General features: G+C 33.6%; 2 protein-coding genes across 3 annotated transcripts; both read right to left on the bottom strand.

Moving 5' to 3' along the window:
* Positions 1–6,868: 6,868 nt before the first annotated feature.
* On the bottom strand, positions 6,869–7,463 carry LOC142542047 (uncharacterized). Its single transcript, XM_075648495.1, has 2 exons — positions 7,148–7,463; positions 6,869–6,930 (listed from the first exon to the last, which is right to left on the bottom strand). Exons 1-2 carry the CDS (start codon positions 7,461–7,463, stop codon positions 6,869–6,871), a joined length of 378 nt encoding a protein of 125 aa, XP_075504610.1.
* An 8,064-nt stretch (positions 7,464–15,527) lies between these two features.
* On the bottom strand, positions 15,528–20,148 carry LOC142543427 (uncharacterized). Of its 2 annotated transcripts, none has more exons than XM_075650677.1 (10): positions 19,909–20,148; positions 19,174–19,268; positions 18,188–18,252; positions 18,002–18,045; positions 17,497–17,574; positions 17,233–17,386; positions 16,708–16,884; positions 16,143–16,202; positions 15,969–16,072; positions 15,528–15,792 (listed from the first exon to the last, which is right to left on the bottom strand). In XM_075650677.1, the coding sequence occupies exons 1-10, from the start codon at positions 20,058–20,060 to the stop codon at positions 15,780–15,782; spliced, it is 942 nt and encodes a 313-aa protein (XP_075506792.1). In that variant the 5' UTR covers positions 20,061–20,148; the 3' UTR covers positions 15,528–15,779. The 2 variants fall into 2 exon arrangements, with proteins under 2 accessions (XP_075506792.1, XP_075506793.1); XM_075650678.1 differs by having other exon boundaries at positions 15,962–16,072.
* Positions 20,149–21,765: the final 1,617 nt, after the last annotated feature.

A 21,765-nucleotide genomic window follows, 5' to 3' on the forward strand; every position in this document is an offset into this window, starting at 1 on the left:
GAAAAAAGGGGGTGTATTGGTTATAGACTTTTAATGATTTTTATGGAGTTTAAAAGTCTAGAGGTATTCAAACTAGACTTTTATATACTCCATAAAAGTTTAGTGGTATTCAATTTAAACTTTTGTAAAATTTTAAAAAGTCATGTAGTATTCAAACTTGACTTTTAAAAACTCTACAAAAGTCTATATGTATTCAAAATGTCAATAGACTTTTAATGACTCTATGGAATTCTATTAAGTACAAGAATTATAGACTAAGGTACAACAATAAAATATCAACAAAAGTATTTGATTCAACCTAAAGATTTGGATGTACATTTAATTGAGAAATCTCCCAAATTCAATACAAATTTTCATTCTTTTCTCATCTATTTATTTTTCCTTTTATTTGTACTTTTTAAAAACATAATTAAAATTTAATTTTTTTATTAATTATTATATAACATTTTATTTTTAATTATTTTCTTTAGTTTTAGTTAATCTATATATTAAATTATTGGATAAGCAAATTCATACCGATACTATACCAAAATTTTCGGTATATCGAACCAAAAAAACCTTACATTTTAAAAATATTTATAATTTATGGTTTTAAAATATTATATATTTTAAAATTTTTGTATATTTTTCCGGTATTTCGGTATATACCAAAATTTTCAAATTGGATATCGTTACCGTACCGAAAAATTCGGTATTGTTACCGTACCGTATCGAAATCTTCGGTATACTTAAAATTCGGTAAATTCAATATTTTTTTGTTATGGTAATCTCGGTATACCGAAAATTCGATATTTTTTCCCACCCTTAACGGGGCTTGTATTGGCATGTGCTATATTACACAATTTTCTTTGAAAGAAGTGTCAATTTGATGAATTTCAAATTGAACTAGATAATGAAGCTCAATTGTCTTCATCAGCACAAGTTTATGAAGGTGACGACTTTGATCAGTTATTTAATACTCAAAAACAACAACGAGCAAATGTCAATGCATGGAGGGATATCATAGCCAATGGAATGTAGAACGATGTTGATCAAATTGTCAGTAATGATTAGATTTTTTTTATAAAAGACTACTCATTATTTTGAGTGTTCTTTTAATAAAATTTTATTATGAACTTATAAAAATATTATTCATTAATATGTTGAATTGACATAAAGAATTGAAAATTTGATTTCAATAAATTGGATAGTTCATTTGTCGTTTTTCACAAATTAAATTGATTTAACTTTTAAGTAAGTAAAATTCATTTACATTCATAAATAAAAAAAATAATTTAAAATTGAAGAGGTTATCTATGTCCAATAATTATTTTAAAAAATTTAATAAAAAATAAATCACAATTATAAACTACAAAATTCACATAATTCTGTGAAAAAGTTTACAAAAGTCTACAAAAATCTTGATAAAAAATCTATAAGAGTATGAAATTTGTTTTACAATTCTATGAGATTATATAAAAGTCAATAAAAATCTATCAACTCCACAAAAGTCCATCATTTAAAAAAAAGTCATTAAAAATCTTTGAAAGTATAGAATGAATACACCCCCAAAGAAATTTGGACGCAATGGAGGATTTGGTTTGGTTGGGTAATATCATTATCATAATATTTTATTTAAGATTTCACAAAATATCTTCCTGAAATCAAGGGTAACAATGGGGTTCCGCGTATTATTAAAGAGTAGGTCTCTTGTGAGATGGTCTCACGAATCTTATCTGTTAGACGGGTCAACCCTATCGATATTCACAATAAAAAGAAATATTTTTTTGCAAAAAAAGTAATATTTTTTCATGAATGAATCAAATAAGATATATCTCACAAAATACGACTCGTGAGACTGTCTCACACAAATTTTTGTCATTATTAAATAGTAAAAATTATGATCAACGGCCATCTCTTAGTTTATAATTTGGCTTTGTTTTGCGTGAGGATAACACAAAGTAAAAGCGTGGGGGCAACAAAATTATGTGCAAATGTTACCCTTCAACGACCTTTAAATATAAATATGAACGAGTAAAAGTTGGATCCATGAAAAAGACTACAACCCAATCAACCCATTGAGTTCGAAGTTACGTTATTTATATTTTATTATATTATATAATTATACATTAATTTAAGAAAAAAATATTATAAATAGGATAGTTTTTGTTCTTTATAATTTTTTAAATCTCATAAATCCGACTCAACCTGAATCATAGCTAACCCCGACTCAAATTGCCCCAAAGCCCATTAACAAAAATGATAGGTCAATATTTAATACAATTATGACAAAAGTAGAACATCAATGAGTGTCATCTTATCGATACTCACATAAATTTAGTGGTAATTATGACAAAGTAGAACATCAAAGTTCGAATTATTCCTCCCTACTTAGGAAAAGTCCTGCAAAGTAACGACCAAACATTCGAGTTCATTATTACAGAATAACCGAGCTCGGAGTGTGCCTACCCGAACAAAAACTAGAATGGATGTGAATGAAATTCATTCTATATAAAACTCTTGAATTAAATAATATGTGATGAGGAAAGAATCCTGAATAAGCAGGGAAACATCTTCCAAAGTTATTAATTCCTAGATATAATATAAGATCAATGCAAATCTTGCATTTTAAGAAACTTGCCTTATTAAAGTTTTTTCCATATAAGATATATAGATCCTCTAACTCTATAAATATCATGTATGATCTATGGTTTTACATGTCCACTTATTAATTAAACAAGTATCAATGTTCTCGCACACTTAAGTTTACTTTCTAGATTGACTAAAGCATCGGAAGAGCTACACCGGAAATGAATCTCGGCTTGCACCTGATCGACGAGGCTCCATACCAGCCAGCAAGACTTGATTATTTTGGCTCACCAGACCAAATGCTAAGTACGTAAAAATTTGTATAATCAATTTTCATAATTTTTTAACAAGAGAACAAATCATCGTTATTTTTCAATGTGCACCAGATAAACCATCAGGCTTTAACACATTAGCCTACAAATTTTGTTAGCCGAGTAAAATGGACTTGGCAAGCCATGTGCAATAGACTCGATCGAAAAAGTATTAATGGAAGAAATCGAACTCGTAACCATCTTGTGTTACACTCATCAACTCAGACACATCATGAAAGCCATATAATTCTTTTCTTTAATCGGGAAAGAAGAATAAAAAATTAAACAGTCGAAATTTAAATACACACATTGAAGTGTGTTCAATATATTTGTCAATAAATGAGAAGCTAGACTACATAAATTCCACAAATCTTGGCTTTCAACCCAATTCAAACTCTACTCTATTAAATAATTCAACTACAAATTCAAACTTGCCAACAGATTCGAACAGACCTCGAAGGAATGGAGCGTTTTAAACACTGATTGGCTTTGCTTTACAACTCATTCATATTTTTAAAATTGTTTAAAAAGTAATCCGAATATGTTCTTGTTGACGTACAAAAACTGCTAAATAAACAATTATATTTCAACCACTTCACAATTATATTATGGTTTTCGTATATAGATTAAGTGAACTAATATCCAACTAATTTTTTACGTGTCCACGCCTAGTTAATTTGGAGATGGATTTTGGGTTGGTGTGTTGTCTGGAAAATACTCAATTATTATATTTCATTAAAATTCATGAGAAAATCACGATCGTACAATATCTGTGTTCCTCAAAAAAAAAAAAACATTCTTGAAAATTTTCAAATTCTTGTCGCCCTCGTGCTTATTCATCGTTTAGTATTTCCGAGTCCATTCAAAACAAGAGGAGACACAGACGAAAATCGGACGGTAATTCCAAGTTGTGGGTGGGTCAAAAGATGCCCAGAAAGATGGAATTATCTCCCATATATTATATTACTTCCTCTCTTAGGACATTTTGTCCCAAGAGACAAAAATTAAGACAAGTTCTCCGACTCGTAATTGCGGATTTTTTGCTATCGTTTTGAACAGTTTCAAGAAAATATTTCTATCATGGCGGTATAAAAGTGTATCAATATTTGCTACCCGGGAGTGTACGGTATCAAATTTTAGTACTCGGTAGAGCACGGATGTCGATCTCACAGGGAGTGCAATTTAATTATAAATTAAGTACCACAATTAAAATAATCAGAATTTATTTAGAAAAATCACTAGTCTGTTTGTTATTAATTACGAACTAAAATTAATGAAAGCGCGCAAACATTTTAAAATCAGTGAGAATAAGAATCTAGAAATACGATTTCACTTGGTTTTCACTATATTCAGTTATCATTGACATCAATATTTATAATTTCGACGCGTTTGCTATCCAAGAATTCTCAACTATTTTTACTATCTTTCCCAAGTGGTGCGTAGAAATCAATTATCTAAAATCAATTTCAATATCCCTATCAGAAATCAAACAAAAAATAATTTCAATTACAGACTAATTCTTTTAATGGATTCGTTGGAGTTATCGGCCTTTCAAACCCTATAAACACCAAAGATATATTTTTCTACGTTAATATTCAAAATATCCTCTCACGAGTTATAGATCTCAAATAAATATGACAATTCAAATTATTGATCAGGCAATTGAACGCAATAAAATCCAAAAAATATAAATAAATAAGAAGAAATTCGCATATATAAGTCAACAATTCAATAATAAAAGTTCGACCAAGCTACGTCGTCATCTAGATTGAAGACAATAAAACAAATTCATGTTTTTCGACATAACTAATATACTAAAATTAAGTAAGAAGAAGAGAAGAAGAATCAAATCAGAATTGCAACTCCTTCATCGATAAATGCACTCTTCGTCTTCGTTCTTCGTTTTTCCGCTCTCTTTCTCGTTCTCTGGATTTTTGTGCCTGATTGCGGCTCTCCCCCTTTCTTTTTGGTGTCTAGCGTTTAATTTATTATCGTTGCAAAAGCCCAAGAAAAGCCCATCAAATTCTACGTTTTTTTCCTACGCGCGCGGGGGCACGAGTTCTCACGCATCCGCGCGTACTCTTCTGTTTTCTTAACGTTGTGCTCACAGGGGCGCAGTTCTCGCGCAGCCGCGCCCGCTGCTGTTCGCGAGATTTTTTTTTTTTGGCTTCCTCTGCTTTCTTATTCAGCCCTTCATTCTTTTATTTCAAAATTTAATTTATTTCTCGTTGGCCACAAATTATGTGACAATGCTTGATTCCTGCAGTGACATAAACAATAGCCAAAAACACGTAAATCTACTCATTAACCGTACAATTTCATGCCAATTCCTTGGGTAATTTAAGTGCAAAACTTGCACTTATCAAATCCCCCAAACATAAATTTTGCTAGTCCCGAGCAAATTGTAAAGAATACATTCAATGTTGTTCTAGAAAGTTAACAAAACACAAGCGATGGAAGAGCGTAATCACTGTGGCCTCAAATATCACATGTTTAAGGTTTTCTCATTCGATGCATGCACACATTACTTAACAATTAACGTGTGTGGATCACCAATCTCATCTATTCAACCCAACGTGATGATAGATTTAAGCTTCTATTTTACCTCATAGAAACATAAAATATTTAACTCAAGTTTTAAACTATTATCCATGTAAATAATTATCTACGCACACAGATCATCAGGACTTTTGGTTAAACATTTGGTTCAAAAGATATTAAGGAGAATCATACCAAAATGTAACGTGATGTCATGAGATGTGTATGCGTAAATGGTCAAATTCCATACTCGTTGACAGTGCTTTTGAAGTGTCCACATGCTTAACTTTAACGACTCTTCTCCACTAGTATACTGGATATGCGTGACTCGGTTAAAAGGTATGGGAATCAAATATGAGAGAAACAAACAACTACATATTTTTTTCGACACTCCTCCTTCTTTCATATTCCGGCTTTGATTGAAATTTTTTTTCCTCATCATTTTGTTTTCATCTTCAGTCTTTTTCTTTTCTCATATTCACCATCTTCACAACATATATTCCTCCTTTTACTTCACATATGTTTTTTTTGTTTATTCCCCTTTCTGTTACGAGTTTTTTTCTTTGCATTTTACGAGCACTGAAGGGATTCATTTCTCTCACATTCAGGTAGGAATTAGTGTATAGACTTATAATTTTTGGTGGGATAAAGAAAAATGTACGAACAGGGCTATTGTGTGCTTTGGCACACATCATTCGATTTTTTTATTGGCTCAAACAGGGACACTAGAGATTAATATGACGTATGGATAGGCTTGAAAGACTTAAACGATCCAAAAGTCGCCTAAATCATCCCAAAGTCACATAGTTTCCGTATTTCACCTCGAAGAGTGTTAACCAAGTTCTAGACTATTTTTCATTCACTAATCAACTTGTACAAACTGACCATGTGCATCAAATTAATGATATAACGTTTTTTTTTTAATAAATACAACTACACATCTCCTTTTTGTGAGTTTCAATGGGCTTCAAATGATATGTTATCATAATATAAGCAGGCCCAACGAAACTCAATAAATGGCTAGATCACTTCTGTGCTTGTAACTTTTATTTCATATCAAATAGAAATCACAAAAAGTCTCAAAATTATGTCGTCTATTCAGTAACACATAGCATGCAATAAATGTTCTCTCCTTATCAGGAGTATGAATGATCATGGTGAAAGTGCATAAATGATTGTGAACTTTTAAGAATTTGTACACATGCACCATGACTCAACCATTTTGCCAAGAATTATCATCATTGGCTTACTTATTCTTGTTACACACTTGGCTTACTAGACATTGATTAATTTTTTTTACATAAATTAGACTAATTGATTGCAAGAATTTAATTAGCAAAAATTAAAACCCTCCCCCCCCCCACCACCACCACCAAACTTAAAACATGCATTGTCCTCAATGTATGTAAACATAAAAAAATTAGGACAATTCATACTTGTGGGGACGAGCGTCAGTGCTCATCGTTATCACCATTTCCTTTCATCGTTGGGATGTTCCACTCATGATACAGATCTGCTCATGAAAATAATATTAGTCTAAATGATGTTAAAACATGTGACTAAAAAATTATAAATAAAATGAATAAGTAACTAAAATAAAAGTGCAGAAAAATAAAAATTCATGGATTGCCTCCCACACAGCGCTTTGTTTAAAGTCATCAGCCCGACTTTCCTTCATGTTCAACATTGATCGTGTGATCTCTTAGATGCCTTGATTACCACCCTCTGACCTTGAACCTCCATGGTCAGCCTTCCTTGCTTCATGCCAACGATGGCTCTAGCAGTAGCCAAGAATGATCGTCCTAGAATGACAAGAACATTCTTATCGTTCTCCATGTCAAGCACAAAAAAATCTGCTGGAAGCATCATTTTATCTATTTGGACTTCAACTTCTTCCACAAAACCCAACGGTACCTTGACAGATTTATCGGCCAACTGCAAGATCAGTTCTGTGGGCTTCATCCTGCTCAGTCCAAGTTTCTCGTAAAGAGAACTTGGCATTACATTCACGCTCGTCCCTGAATCACAAATAGCTTTTCCCACCATTTGTTACACTATTGCATATGGTACATCGACTTTCCCAGGGTCTTGCAGCTTCTGTGGAAGATTTATTTGTATCTCCTCGTCGTATCCTTCAGTAAGTGCAACTTCCTCCTTATCTACAGAGTGAATGTTAATGTGCAGGTTCTTGAAATCTTCGAGACCTTTTTTCTTTTGAAACTCAACATTCAACTGTATAAATCTGTGAGGGTAGAGAAGTAAGGAAATATCAATGCACTGATCCAAATCGTAACTCTTACCTTACTTACCTCGGATGCCTTTGCTTGGAGTTGACTCCTCTTCTCGGATGGGTGTGAGATCAACCTTTTCCTTTTCTCCATCTACCATTCCAATCTTCTCATGATGTATGAAAACGACATTCACTTCTCTCACATTCGTATCTGCAGTCTTTGGTACTGCGCTTGAATATTGAGATGTGAGTTGCCTCGTTATCTGCCCAACCTGCGACTCAAGGATTTTTAAGGAAGCACCAACATTGGCCACATGTGTCCTAAGTTTTCAAGCCTAGTCTCTGTCCGCTCCATCCTCTTTGAGGACACACTCACAAACGTACTGACCAAATCCCCAAGAGATGGATTGGATGGATTGCCTTCTAGTTTTTGTGCATTGAACCCTCGATAGCTGCCATATCCATGATTATTGACGTAATGTGTCGTTTCCATGCTTGGCCCTTATTTTGTAGTAGCTGCTACTTTAGATGTATAATGTCCTTTATTCATTGCTGCGAGTTGGGTAGTCAGTGAAGAAACTTGCGCAGTAAGTGAAGTGATGGGGTTCACTACATACAACTCGGTCGTCTTCTTAACTCCCGATATCTCACTGGGACACTGGTAGCTATTGATAGTCATCTGCTCAAGCAAATCGTATGCTTGGTTAGGAGATTTCGCAAATATTGTACCACCAACGACTGCATCAACTGTTGTTCGTGTCTGGCCATTCAACCTGTTATAGAACAACTCAATTTGCACCCAATCTTCGTATCCATGGTTTGGGCATCTTCTGAGCAGTTCCTTGTAATGTTCCCAAGCTTTGTACAATTGCTCATATCCGTTCTGCCGAAAGGTGTTGAACTCAATCTTCAGCTGTGCAGACTTGGCAGGTGGGAAATATTTTGCAAGGAATTTTGTGGCGAATTCCTGCCAAGTAGTTATGCTCCCTAGCGGCAGTGATTGGATCCAATCTCTAGCTTGATCCCTGAGAGAAAACGAAAACAGACGCAATCTAATAATATCATCAGTAACATTATTAATTTTTACCGTGTCGGTAATCTCCAGGAACGTCCTCAGATGCATGTGTGGATCTGCAGTTGCTGCTTCCCCAAACTGGTTCTGTCGAACCACGTTAATCAGTGCTAGCTTCAACTCGAAATTGTTAGCATTTATCGTTCCGCGAGCTATGCTAGAATAGTGGGGGTTGATCACCGGTTTGAAATGGTTTCTGATAGGCACCATAGGAGATAGAGGGTTTTCGTTCTCTCTTTATTCAGCCATTGATTTAACCTATTTTCTTCGTGCTTTTTTCAAAACTCTTGCGGTCTTTTCAATTTCTGGGTCAAAAAACAACGAGTCGAGGCTATGAGTTTTGCGCATAAACTACACAGAGAATAACCAGATTAGCGAATAAATAAAAAAATATATAAATTAAAGTATAGACTAATTGACAGTGATATTAATATTATAATTAATTAGAGCGCTCACCGACAACGGCGTCAAAAATTTGTTGCGTATTTTCTGCTCGCAAACGCACGGTTATCAAGTTTTAATATATTAGAGTAAAATATCATTTCCACGAGGAGTGTATATAAAAAAGTATATTAGTGCTTGTAACAAAAAATAGTCGCGACTTTATTTAGAAGAATCAATAAAAAGTTTGGTCTATTTAACACGAATTAATTGCAAATAACTAGTAATCGAATCACTGAATTGAGAAATATCAATGAAAGAAAATATCTAGAGGAGTGATTTCACTTGGTTTCTATAATAACTGTTCCTGGTTGTATCTATATTCATGAATTTTAGTCATTTAATGGCCAATAACATTTAATTATTTTATTCTCCATTTTCCAAGTGACGAATAAAGTGTATAATTCAAACTTTGACTCAAACATTTCTAATAAGAATCTAAGTTTAGATTATATATGCAAACGATGTTATTACCTAGCCCCGCTAACGTTATATGCCTTATGAACAATATAAACATTTAACGATGTGTCTCTAACGATCTATAATTCGAGTCTCTCTCCTGAGTTGTAGAATTAATCAGACAAAAAACAATGGGCCAGTAAATTGAGGTCGAATAAAAACTAGATAACCAATCAAACCGAAAGGAGTTCGATTATATAAACAACTAAGTCAAAATTATCGTATCAACAAAACTACACCATCTTCTAGAATGAAAAATTTAGTGCATAATAAAATCTAAACAAAAACAACGCATGTTTGAAAGTCTAGACATCTCAACACAAGAAATAAAAAGAGTGAAAGATTAGATGGCAAATCAGAAGTGACGTCTTTGTCCCCAAATTCTTCGTTCTTCGTCTTCGTGATCGATAGGTGAAATTTAGAATAGAAAAAAAAATAAAACATCATTGCTTACATAATCAAACCAACCATTTTTTACTAACTCAAATCATGCATGTGTTAATTATTTGTCAAATTGTGTTGTTGAATTTCAATTTGGTGGCTTGAATATTAACAATTAATAAAATTATTCCGTGCTACATGGGTCAGCATCCAATAATTGAGTTTATGTTATATCGGGTGTGTTACATTGGTGAACATCCACTAGTTGAGTCTATGTTATACATGAAATAACATTTCACTTGTATTTTAATACAACATGTTCACTGATAACTCATTTATTTTGATTCGCGATTCCAACAAAAGGGACATCACATACCATATATATTATATATTATCACACATTACCAAATTACCTTAACATACAAAATGCATAAGAGTAAGCCTTGTCTTATGTGAGATAGTATCGTAGATTTAAATTCGCGAGACGGGTTGACACAATTCATATTTATAAAGAAAAATGATATTTTACACATAATTTTTTCATAAAACGGGTCACGTTGGAAGTATGTCTCATAAAGATGATATGTAAAACAATATCATATGAGTTATTGTGCATGCATAATAGAACAAACCTTTTGGATGTAAATTTTTTTAGAACATATACATATATGTGGGTGTGTGTGTTTTTAAGCTCATTAATATTCATTTTGATATATTTAAAGAAAATAAAGTTTCATGTCAATAAAAGACAAATAATGTCTTATGTAAAAAAAATCAAAAAATAAAAATTTATTTTATTAGTTGAAAAAAAACATTATAATTGTTTGTCTGTACTTACTCAAACATCATAAATTATGCTTATTACTCAAGTTTAGCATCATTAAATTTTTACTATATCGCAGTGATTAGGAATTGTCAAGTTTGATCGAGTCACAAGCTACAAATTTCATTCAACAGTAGTTTATTTCAATTCGATTTAGAATACGTACTGAAATGTTCATATTTACATATGTTTGATTTCTAACATTCTATAAGAAAATTACAAGGTTATTATTAAAATTTTGAAGTTTTTCAAATTGCTGATAATAAAAATTTCATTCGACATTGAAATTAAACTATCAAATTATCAATTATTTCACTTCGGGTTAAATCCATGCTACGTCCTGAGATGAGTCTAGCCTGGCCCATGAGAGTGGAAAACGACCCAATTTGACCCAACAAAACAAATAAATAAATAAATGTGTCTCTCACATGTAACTGAGGTTTTCCCTTAGAGCAAGCTCGAATTGCTTGATGATGTTATCTTAGTGAAAGGGATGAGTCGGGATAAGGGGCTCCACTAGACCAAATCAATAATAATTTAGCGTGTAGGAATTCGAGTGAAGATAATGGCTGCAATAACACCTGCAAACAAGAAAGGAACTCGTGAATGGGCGCCGGAGCAGTGTCCGGCGTAGCCACTCCGATGCTTAAGTCAGCAGGTTGAAGATAATGAACACAAGCGATATATTTGAGAATAGATATGAGTGCTTGAAAGTTCAAAGATTCAGAATCTGTAAATGACATTAATACCTGTTATTTATAGTAGAAAACGGGGTATGTACCTCGTTTCCAGTGCCACCTGCTAAGTATGACAAGTCGGCTGCCCATACTATAGCTTCTGATGACTTTTAGAGCACTCCAAACTCATGTTGCTCTGACAGATTAGACATCATGTATCAATCACACTCGAGTGTCGTGCAATTCTCGAGATAGCCCGGGTGATAAGGTACCCGAGTGCTTGATTACCCAGGAAGAGAAGAAATGTCCGGCTAGTGAGGAAAGTACCCGGCATATTGGCTCTGATCTGGGCTATCCAATTAATATCCTGGATCATTCATGACCCGGATCCTTATGGAGGTATCACTTGATAAAAAATCAAGCTAAGGGCCAAGCTAGACTCATATCTTTACTCGATCAAAATCATTGGGATGCCCATGTCTGAACTGCGGAGAAGGGACGACGGAAACGAGGCCGCCAAGAGGAGGCCTCGTCTTGGACCTATACATCATCTCGTCATAAGGTAGTCGATAAACTTCAAGAATGGGATTCTCGACCGGAGTGCCCGTTTGAGAAAACAAGGGTGGCAATCTAAGGGAAGATGGCTTGGGAGTTCTTTGTTGGTGAATCATAGAAGGATCCACCTTTTGTGCTTTTGGTGACATTGGTGTTGAAGCAAAGTAGCCCCTTCTAAGGTAGCTACATGGCGCTCGTGATCGTGCCGTGAAAGAGTGTGACCTAGCATTAAGGGGTGAGATGGTGTAGCCAAATTTGAATGCTGATGAATAATGCGTTGGTGAATGAAAGAAACCAAGGTTCGAGTGAATCAAGATCGTGCGGGACCAATGGCGGAACTACGCATGTTGAGCCCGGGTGACTCAAAAATTTTTAAATTTTTTTATGTATTAATTTTAGCAAATTTTTGAATTTGTTCAATTTAAAATATTAAAAGATTAATGAATTTATAAATGATGATCAGGAAAACACAATTAAATGATAGGGGACAATTTTTGTGAAAACACAATTCAAACTCACTTTTTATAAACAGGAAGATAGAACAGAAAAATAATTCCAGAGGCTTTATACGCAATATTATTAACAAATAAAATTAGAGTAAATACAAGATTTAAATTTAGAGAAAAAATAAGTAACAATGAATTTATTTATTTTAAAAAAATCATAAAATGTTGTATTACCTTATAATTTTAATAAATTATAATTTATGATGGCAAAAACTTGTGTGAGACAGTCTCACGGGTCGTATTTTGTGAGACAAATCTCTTATTTGGGTCATCCATGAAAAAGTATTATTTTTTATGCTAAGAGTATTACTTTTAATTGTAAATATCGGTAGTGTTAACCCGTCTCACAGATAAAGATTCGTGAGACCGTCTCACAAGAGACATACTCATTTATGATATGGTAGAGTTACATAACGATTACATATAAATAACTGACTAACTAGCTGAAACTAGAAATATCAAAACGGGTTATCCGAGTAGACCGACCCGTTTTATTGGCTTGAGAAAGAACTTTTGGCTGAGTCAAATCTTGGCCAAGTCTGCAAATCCGCCGAGAAAATGTAAATTTTATATTAAATCGAGCGAAAAGATTCTTGGCATCATAGAAATTGGATTATCTCTACACCTTGCTCTCATATAAAAATCATGCCAGCCTCGTGTATATTAAATAATTCAATATTTAATATTACACTTAGACGTGGCGCAAACAAAGTATATCTGGAGAATACCAAGGCTCCTTCTTAAGGTAGAAACACAACACTCAAGAAATTTGATTCATTACACACAAATTTCAATCAAACGAATGCAATAGCAGACCACACGAGGGAACTGAAATTGACATGAAATATGTTTTTGGTAAAGAAACCCCATAACTTAGCAAAGCTCTAAAAGGTAAAACGGACTCCTCACTAGCAAAAGTGGAGCCAGCAGATTCAGAATACTTCAGAGATACTCCTAACTTTTAATGTCGATGTTTTACTGAAATACACTTGGTTTAAAGAAAGAAAAGGCCTTCAAAATCTCTCAAAATGGGGAAAATATAGTGGCAAAGTCTAGAAAAATACGATTTTACTTGACAGAGAAAGGATCCTTTTGACAGAAGATAGGTAGAGTGACCTCTTCTTCTACTGCAAGGGAAAAAAGTATGAAAGGGACACTTTACCAGGCAAAATATAATAAAGTGTCGATGTTTCGTTTGCAAGGCAATGTATAAAAAAGATTATATTTATGAAAAAAGTAAGATAACTTGAACCCAAACTTCACCCTTGTCTAAGCAAAACACCATAGTTTCTCTCTCTCAACCTTGTTATTTTGGACCCTACAAATTCTTTCACCTAATATGAGTATCACCCTCTTCTCCAAATGAGGTGGCTGCAATCCCTCTTCTCTCCTCTGAAGAAGTTGTGGATTCGTCTCAACTCTGCCAAGAAGAAGAGTACGCTACTGCATTCCGATTTAATTTTTCACTCATGATCCTACACTAGTTCTTGTTATTTTCCTGGTTTATCATTTGACACACAATGTCAGGCCCCTACATCAGAGTTTCAAACATATAATGCATTAATATTTTCATTCGGAAGATAAGATTATCAATCTTCACTGCATATATCCTACTATTTTGAAATATGATAGACTAATATAACTCAAGTCCACACATTATTTCAGGGAAATTCGTTCGATCAGACGCTCTGTCGACAAGACTCGTGTCATATTTTCATTTCACAATAACAATTTTCCCTATCTAAAATGACCACACATGATTCCACAGTCATCATTTTGTTCGTATCAGAGTAAAAACAAAAAACAGAATGATATGCCAATATAGATAACAAACTGCAGTTTCGGTGTGTTGGTTTCGCAGGTAGAGGGATATATATATTATACGAGGATGTCAAGTCCTGCCCCTATGAAGACGTGCATGTACTGTGGTCCATATTAGTGGAGTCACATCCACCGACCTTGCCACCACCCAAATGACATTTCTCAACATCACACAAACAGAAGTAACAAGGAAGGAAATGGGAGTACAGCAACTTACAAACATTGTATTGTACATAAAATAGAAAGTTTTACCGGTCAGATTTTGTTTTTTGGTTTTTTACATTTTGGTTTTGGTGTCTCTTTCAACTGAAACCCTCGCAGAATGTTATAATTATAAATTATTAATATTATTCATTTACTCTAAGATAGTTGGGTAAAGACAAAAGCTCCAATTTACACAAATACTTGTCCAAGAAAGTGGTTGAATGCTTGGTGTAGATTGTAAATGCTTTTAAATGTCTGTATGTTGTCTAGTCTATTTTAGATGTTGATGTCGCAGTTTGATAGGTAATATAAAACTCTTAGGAGTTAAAGGTTGACTTATGTAAAAAGGTGTCAGTTTTAATAATCTTTGAATGACTGGAAACTTTGAACAACCTTTGATGATGATTCTAGACTGCTTGTTCTCCACCTCGACTAAAAACTTAAAGAGTTTTGAAGTCTAATTTATTCCTCTTTCCTCAGCAAAAAAGGACCCCAAAGTGTTCTTGCTTATTGTTATTAGCTTGTTTGCCTTGTTGACTGAAAAAGTAAGACTTCAGAACAAAATTCTATTTTCCTTCTGTTGATGAGAAAAAGACATGATCCTGGCTGCAAATCACGCTAGAAGTACATTTATCACTCTTCATCGTGGACAAATGAACACAAACAAGCATTATAACATATGGTTTGAATAGATAAATTATTAGGATTGAGATTGATTGATAACAAATTTAGTAGAGCTTCAATTTCTTTAGTAATTAAAACATTATGAGGTAATTATTCAAGTTCAACATTTCCAATTCAGCAAATGATCAGGAGCCAGTTTCTGTGACTATAGATGTTGATTAGACCTTTTTAACGAAAAACAATTCCGGTTGAAGGTCCTTTGATAATAAAGTGTTGTTCATCTGTCATCTGGACACATTAAAGCTTCCAAGAAACTATGAATCGGGAAATCAACCTTTCAGAAATGATTTAGAATTACAAAATGAAATGTAAATGTTATGAAAGACTTGATTAATAACATTCCATCTGCAAATTGGTGTCGATATTTTTCTAGTATATTTGAATAAATTATGCTTTAGAATGACACGACACCCCGTAAGTAGGCAATGGGAACGTGAATGATGATACCTCTGATATAATTCAGCTTCAAGAACAACATACTGGCCATTCTACTAGCAACGCCATCCAGATTAGTCAAGACATCTGAGTCAGGATATGTAATATTTTGGATCAAAAGACAGTCACATTATCAAGAACCGAATTGTGGGTGGGGATTCAGAGTTGATTTTGATGCAGTCAAAGTTAATTGAAAAGAATTTTACAGTCGTTCAAAACTCTAATTTTTTTTAGAAATAAAAAAGGTAGAAAATACATCTCACAGGGAAGAAGAGAAGCATCCGGCCACATCTACCAGCCATTGTTTAAAGTAAGCTTGGCTATCCACCTCTGCAGGAGACAAGGCACCTAAAGGAGTAACGGTTATCTGCAACGAAAGGTGAGAAATTACCAATAGACCAGCATCGCTCAAAATATGCAAAATATGAAAGACATACAAATCCTTCTCGAAGGTTACAGTAGTCTGTGTCAGCATCTTCCACTTGTGATCCCGTGACCTATGAAAAGGACACAAAATCATGATGCTGCATAACTAATAAGGATGTGACATCAAAACTTCCTTGAGACTAAGAAAACCACACATGTTCATACCAACTGTGTTGGCTTAAGTTAACAATAAATTTTACTGATGAAGTAATATACAAATTAAATTTAAAAATTATGTGCTGGCACGTTAAAAGAGATCTTTCAAGCAAAATACCTAGTGTCGTACATTTAACCAGGATTTACTGAAATACTTGTGGGTGTAGAAATACACATGCATAATTCTCTCACTGATAGATTTCAGCATGCTCTAGTGTCATCATCCATATCCTAGCGAGTTCACAACATATCAAATATGTCCAAGCCCAAAAGAAAGCGATAAATATGCCAAGAAACAAGTATGGTGAATTTAAAAGCAAAAAAAGGCCAATAGATGCTGTGCTGTTGTATGCAGATTGTCTCAAATGCCAGAAGGATTTCACAATTACAATCAGGTAGATGAAACAAGCAAGATCGTACTTCTCTCTTAAAAAATAGATGTTCATGTTTTGTACTCGAGGCCTCTGATTCAGAACTAAGTGGTGAATTTGTCTCCATAGTCATAGTTGAGGACATTTTCTCTCTTTGAGCATCAGAAGTAACTTGAGTCCACCCCATTTTCACAATACTCTTGCCTTGCTTGGTCAGTCGATAACCCTGTTCAAAGGCCAAGTAAGCATCTAGTCATCTTCCCCTTTCAATCAACACAACAAAAGCTAAGAAGACAAGGATGCAATGACTAGTATCTTTTAAATTAGTTGAGAGTAAAAAAATGAGAAAAATATGATGGAGTGGACTATGTTTTGAAACAAGTAAAACCATCGTTGAGCAAATATAAAATGAAACACTGAAGGACAAGTTTAAAGATTGATTAGACAACAATATTTGTTACAAAGAACATATGTTAACTGTATCATGCCATCAAACCTAAAATCTATACTTAGACATGTCAAAACATAAATGTCCAAGTCAATGTCAAAGTGGCTGGAACAAACCTAAATCTACCTTATGATTTGCAACATTTGTCGGCACATCAATATTTAGGAAACAGTTTTGAGGATAAGTTTTCTTCTTGATTTCAGCCATTATGGCACAAACTATGGGCAAGCATGCCTCTGCTGCTAGCGTGAAATCATTGATATTACTTCTTCCTCCAACCCTGAAAGTTAGGTATCCAAGTGAACTGAATTTACATTAAAGAAATCTAATGGAACAAATCTAAGCCCTTATCAATTGGGCTAGATTTAATGAAAATGCTAGCGCACATACCAAGCATATGATAGAGATACAGAAGGTATTTCATTAAAAAAGGCTTCCCGAGCCCCTGCTACGGTTCCTGAATAAACACTGCGTTTATCAAGAAAAGCAGTCACTAGAAGCACGGAATCTAATGGTGGCCAGGTCAACTCACTACAACAATTCTTTATAAACCCATTTAAGGTATAAAAATCATAACGGTAAACTTCTGCCTGATAAATTTACTTACACACCCATTACAACATCCTTATACACCCATTTAAGCAATAAAAATCATAACGATTAACTTCTGTATGATAAATCTACATGTTTGAGGGAAAGGTTGTGCGGCACCTCGTAAGTCATAGTACTGGACATATCAATGCTGAATATCATTTAACTTCACATTACTGCACTTCAAAATGGAAACGATACTTGCAGGGACCCATTTAAGTTTACTCTACTGCAAAATAAACTCTACACTAACAGACACATAAGTAAAAAGGATCCAGTGATCAAAAGCAGAAATTGTACTGACATGTGGTAACCACAGTTGCTGCCCATATTAATGCCACTGATAACCTGCAAAGCGGACATTGAAAATATATGCATGTCAGATACTTTCCTCGTAGAAATCAGCAACTGATTAAGATTCATTGAAAAGTCCTTTAGGAAAAAATCTGAAATGCCAGCAATTATATTCCAGTCACTGAACGGTAAGTACCAGATCAGGAAATGAGGGGAAGAGAGCTTTGGAAATTCCCAAAGATGTACAGTCAGCTGGAGTTCCTGAAAGTATTGTACAAACACATGCCAAAGAAATTTTGAAAAAACATAACACCAACAGTTAACCCACAAAAACAATAAGGTAAAATGCAGCTCTGATGATGTTCCATATATTAGGATTGTGGACTTGATGAGCTCAACTATTTTATAAACATGTTGTAATGTGTTGTCTGCCCAAGTGCAAAACTCCAGCATTGGGTGGAATGATCTGACAGTAAAATGTAGAATGCGAGGCCAATCTTTTATAAAATGCTTATTTTTTTTATAAAAAAAAACCTAGGCATGTGCCTTCGAGGCTCAAACCTAAGCCATAAATTCTAGGAGGTCAACAGCTTCATCACTAAACTGCATCTGCCACTTTATGGAAGCCTTAATTTTCATGGAAAAAATTAACTAATTTTGCATATGAAGATGTTTGAGAGCCAAACTGGCCCAACTGTTGCATATATTTTTATAGATAAAATAAAAAATTTATTGCTATCGATACAGCCCAGACTCAGTGTGCTACATGATTGGAAGGATTCTGATAAATCTGATTCATGTTTTCTTGCTAATCCATTTATTTGATGTATTCTTCATTTTTGGCGATCTCATCAATTGCAAATTGCATAAGTAACTCTTTTCCTTTTCTACAAACGTAATGTACTTGTTCATGTTATACTATTTTCATTAATAAAATTAATTAGCCTCTTTACATTTTTCATCTCCCTCCAGGTATGCAAAAATGAAAATATGCGCACACAAAGGGTGTCAAAATAAAACTTGATTGCCTGCAATATCCTTCATTTTACGTGGTCTTGTACATCCCTTTTTCTCTAACCTGGGTCTGATTACTGGGGAGTTCGAATTTCTACTAAAAAAAATTCTATGGCGTTGAAGCACAAGAGGTTAAATGACAGAAAAACAATGAGCTTTGCAACTTACCAGAAACTGCGAAAGCAATAGCCCCACTGATTTCCACCGGCTTGACAGAGAGAGCATTTATCCAAGTAATACCATGGCTAACAGCAGATTTTTCTCTGGAAAATAGAAACAGAAATGTAATATCCAACAAAACTTTTTGAAAGGAATAGCATAGTAGCAAATCCATTAGCCACGTCACTGAAAACCATCAGTCAGGCATCTAAAATGGTCACTCTAGTCAATCATGACCACACCATGCAAAAGCAGAGGGGTGAAGAAATTACTCCGTCTACTTTCCAAAACCATACAGTAATCATATTCACAAAATTACATTCTTAAAGTAAATTTTAAAATTGATATATCTCCTATCAGAAGAGTCATCCAAGACACTGACATAGAAAAATTACATAAAAAGCCAACACAATTTACATGAAAAGTTAAACAGCAAACGTACAAGAAAATTCAAACTTTGCACGTCGACAAACATGGGCTGATGATCAGAAAGGCTTTAAAGCTATAACTTTGGCTCGCTCCGAAATGGAAATCATCAAAGCTCAATCATTTCATTTGCGATTTATAGCACCAACAGGGAGAATGAAGCTAAAGTATAATCATCATTTCTAGTCGAAGCAGGAAACACAATTTTGGATGCCGTAGGCAATCAATCGCGAAATCAAAATCGTACACACAGGTATACAGGTATAACATTTATAGGCCCAACACAGAAATACACTAGGTGTTCGCGTATATACATACGAGTCAGGAGCGCAAACCAAGACGCGGAATCGATCAGAAGAGACGAGAACGCTAACGAGAGCTCGGAGGCCAGGCGCGTCAATTCCGTCGTCGTTCGTCACCATCACGGTGGGCCGATCGCCGGCGCAGATGTTCGTACATCTACTCTCCATTTTCCAAAAATTTAGCTGACAATTAAATATTAGTTATATTAGAGTAAATAATCAGCCCATATTATAATCCATTGGGCACAGGAATATTCCAAATCTATTGCGTTAAAAAGATCGTTGTCGGGTTCCATTATTTTATATTTATTTTTTTAACATTAAATTTATTCCATTATTTATTGAATTAGTTTTGTACGAGTAGGTCGAGTAGGTCACTTATGAGATCATCTCATTAAATCTTTATCTATGAGACGAGTCAATCCTGTCGATATTCACAATAAAAAATAATATTTTTCATGTATGAATCAAATAAGAAATTTATCAAACAAAATATAATTCGTAAGATCATTTCATGTAAATTTTTATTTTTTCATAATATCTAATATCTACAATTGCAAGAGTCGTGTATTCCTAAGAGGATTTACTTCTTGGGTTGGTCCGTAATTATTTGTATTTATATTATTTATTTTGATTCTACGTAATATTTTATTTTATTTTATTTTTGGTTTGTTTTCAATAATTTTTTTTGATTTGTTTAATATTAATTGTGAATAATGTGATCAACTATTTAAATATTCATTGATTAATCTTGAATATAATTATGACTGATTAAATATAACAACATAGATAACGATCAACACATATTAATTGACTATGAATGAATTTGATTTATATGCTCGGTTTTATGTGAATACTGAAATTCTATAAAGATTTAATGTATTTAAATATAATTATATTCAATTATAAATGATTACACTCTCAATTTAAATAGATTTATTAATATTAACGCATGGATAGATTAATAAATAAAATAGGAGATTTTCATTGTTATTGTGTAAGAATTTAATAATTAATTAAACATCAATGAATATCGTTAGATTTAATTAAAAATTTCCATAGTTAATTTATCTAGATTAATACTTTATTCTCTTATGCTTATTTATTTAGTTTAGCTTAAGCATAATAGTTAAAATTTTAGTAAACAAATATCAGTATATGTGATATCGATTCAGACTCATATTTGATTATAATATAATTTGATCTAGTTCACTTGTTAGATTTTATCGATCGAAAAGATCGGTCCGAACATTAAACATATGTGACGTATTTCTAACTTTCTATTTAAAATTCTCACTCTCATCAGCTTTTTATGTGGTTCATTATGTTCCTAGGTGAAAGATTAGCTAAATTTCATGAAGTATAGACGAACATCCATATTTATTGTCTATTGGGGTTAGCTCATGTGCTCCCATGTGAAGCTGCATGTGTGTAACCCCACTTTCCAATTACATAAATAAAAATCGCTCTGAGTTTTAATATTTTATTAAAATAATTATATTTCGAGCCTTGAATTTTGAATTGTTCGCGAACATGTCGAATTGTTCTATCGAGCTCGGACTTGAACTTTGATTCCAATCAAACTTGAGCAAAAAAGATTGAAAACTTCTATATTGGCTTTCAAATTTGACTATATTTTATCCGATGAGTGGGTCTCTTGTGAGACGGTCTCACGAATCTTTATTTGTGAGACGGATCAACACTACCGATATACACAATAAAAATTAATATTATTAGCATAAAAAATAATAATTTTCATGGATGACCCAAATAAGAGATCCATCTCATAAAATACGATCCATGAGATCGTCTCACACAAATTTTTATCTTACCCGATTCGATTCTTTTCCACCTACTTTAGACCAAGACGAAT

Source organism: Primulina tabacum, chromosome 4 (genome assembly GCF_025594145.1).
Source record: "Primulina tabacum isolate GXHZ01 chromosome 4, ASM2559414v2, whole genome shotgun sequence".
Lineage (NCBI taxonomy): Eukaryota > Viridiplantae > Streptophyta > Magnoliopsida > Lamiales > Gesneriaceae > Primulina > Primulina tabacum.